At 38.5% G+C, this 2,500-nt stretch overlaps 2 protein-coding genes across 2 annotated transcripts in view; both read left to right on the forward strand.

Annotated features, from left to right (window-relative positions):
- Positions 1–140, forward strand: part of LOC125042146 — a 16,608-nt gene extending 16,468 nt beyond the window's left edge. The window contains exon 10 of the mRNA XM_047637612.1: positions 105–140. Within this exon, the coding sequence (XP_047493568.1) occupies positions 105–140 (36 nt within the window). The remainder of the gene's footprint in view (positions 1–104) is intronic.
- Positions 141–152: 12 nt separating this feature from the next.
- Positions 153–2,500, forward strand: part of LOC125042213 (receptor-type tyrosine-protein phosphatase alpha-like) — a 16,848-nt gene continuing 14,500 nt past the window's right edge. Inside the window, exons 1-2 of the mRNA XM_047637714.1 lie at positions 153–384; positions 1,864–2,098. Coding sequence (XP_047493670.1) covers positions 212–384; positions 1,864–2,098 — 408 coding nt within the window. The 5' untranslated portion in view covers positions 153–211. The remainder of the gene's footprint in view (positions 385–1,863; positions 2,099–2,500) is intronic.

Below are 2,500 nucleotides of genomic sequence, written 5' to 3' on the forward strand. Positions count from 1 at the left end.
TATAGGGTTTTTTGTCTGGATGAGTGAAAAAATATATCTCTTTATTAGTCATCATTTCACGAGATTAACGGTGAAGACCACACATTTTATTATTTTTTGAATAGTATAAGTTTTACATCTCGAAAACTAAGTTTGCGTGAGTGACGAAAGTATTTCTCTCTCTCTCTTTATCTGCCATCAGTTCACGGGACTAACGGAGGGCAAGCTGTACATGGTGGAGACCTGGTGCTGTAATTCCAAGTACTGTGGCGAGAAGACCCTCAGTCAGGTGGCCACCACACCTTCGCCACCCACCTTGTCTGCCGCGCCTACTGTCCTGGAGTCGAGTAATACGACCATCACCCTTGCTCTCCCTACCCTGACACGTCACGGAGATGGAAACAGGTGAGCGGGGGGGGGGGGGGGGGGTAGGATGCTGGAACGACGGCGAATAATGAGACCTATCACACGACGATGTTCAAAGTTATAACTATGAATAGCAGTACTTGCTCTGCGTAAACGGGGTCGTCGTAACTTGTAGAGGGTTGTTCTTTATCCATACTGTTTCTTCATCATTACAATGTACAATTTACCCCATAGAATAAGTGCGTCTAGTCGTTATAAGCTTGTCTAGCGCTTTTAGTTTCAATTTACTGGCTGTTCACTCGTTCGGGCAACGTTACAGCATTTCAAATAGTCACACTCATTTAACCCAGAGTCCTAGACCTTTGTTTCTTAATAACGTTCAAAGCCGGAAAGCATTAGAATATAAGTCATCAAAGTTAACCTCGTTCACATCCAGAAAAGCGCGAGTCATCTAAAACCACGGTTAATGACACCTCATCCTTGACCCATTGACTCACACCCACTCTACCCTCACTCACCCCGGCGTAACAGCCCATACTATGCCCCACGCCTAGAATATACAGGAGTTATTTTAGGCTAAGCTCTTTTATACCCGGGGTGTGAGTTAGGCTAGGCCAGTTTATAACCACGGGTATAAAATTGACTAGAATATGCCCCCCAAGGCCAGAATTAACCCCAGCCATTTTGCATGTAACAAGCATATTAATAATAATCATAATTATAGTGATAATTATAATAATAATAATAATTATAATTATAATAATAATAATTATTATAATAATAATGATAATAATTATTATAATCATAATGATAATAATAATGATAATAACTTTTATTATCATTATCATTGTTATTATTATCATTATTATTGGCATTATTAAGCTAGAAGTGTATATATCATGAACTTTAAGCTGTTATTATCACCCGACGAATTCTTTATAACACTTTTACCAAGCAGTTCATTTCACCTGCACAGGGCTTATTTTCAAAAGTAATCTTTGATGGCCATTATTCATCATTCTACATTCCTGTTTTTAGGTCGGAGGAACATATAATGGTTTATTGTCCTTGATAGTTGACTGGAGACATTGCATAATAATTATGGCTTTGAAAAGTGTTGCTACTGATCTTAACAGGGGTATATTCTGGCCTAGGGGGTATAGTGTAGACTAGCCTAATTTATACCCGAAGGCATGAAATAGGCCAGGCCTGATTATACCCCGGGGGTTATTCTGGGCGATGCTAAACTGTACCCGTGTATGTTCTGGGAGGGGGTTAATCTTGGTTGCTACACCGGTTGAAAAAAAAAAAAAAATGCACACATTATATATATTGGTTTATATGCCCCCTTTCAATACCATACTAACCTAAACTGCTGTACGACTTTTTGACGTGTAGCACATTTAATCAACTCTTTACCCTTTTCGCTACCGCACCTTCCCATAGTGCTATACAACACTGATGCCTAGCACATTTATTTTGCTTCGTAACCACTAACCATTAACCTCCTGTCTCTAGTTCAATGGCCGTGGTGGTTCAGCGCACGCAAGATGACGGTGGTGAGACCGGAGGCCAAGAGGGAGAAAATCTGCAGGCATCCGCTATCTCTCTGCTGGAGAAGGCACTGCACAGGCAAATTATCAAGCCAAAGGAAGCCAATGATAGCAGGAGAAGGCGGAGTGATGCCATGTATTACTCGGACACATGGGAGGAGTGCCGGGAACCCTTACGCATTGCCGCTGTACTGACGGAGGTAAACAATGCAAAATAAGTTGTTTTGAGAATGAGTTGTGGTTGACGAAGGTGATGTTTTGGGTCATTGGGATAAGAATAATTTTGATGATGATAGCGGAACTGACGGTAATGATATAGAAATCGTTGATAACGTATTGTCATAATCAGTACTGTTACTATAACGATTGTTAATGCTATATGCACCATTGTTATTTTTGTAATTGATGTTATAATGATAATAGTAGTAATAATGATAAGAATGATGTTATAAAAATAGCAATTGTAACAGGTATAAATTATATTAATGATTATAAAAAATATAGAAATAGTAATTAATGTTATTACGATTATTCCTTATTATTGTCTATTATTATTACCATTATTATTATTCTGATTATGATTATTGTTATTATCATCATTA

This window comes from Penaeus chinensis, chromosome 31 (assembly GCF_019202785.1).
Source record: "Penaeus chinensis breed Huanghai No. 1 chromosome 31, ASM1920278v2, whole genome shotgun sequence".
Taxonomy (NCBI): Eukaryota; Metazoa; Arthropoda; class Malacostraca; order Decapoda; family Penaeidae; genus Penaeus; species Penaeus chinensis.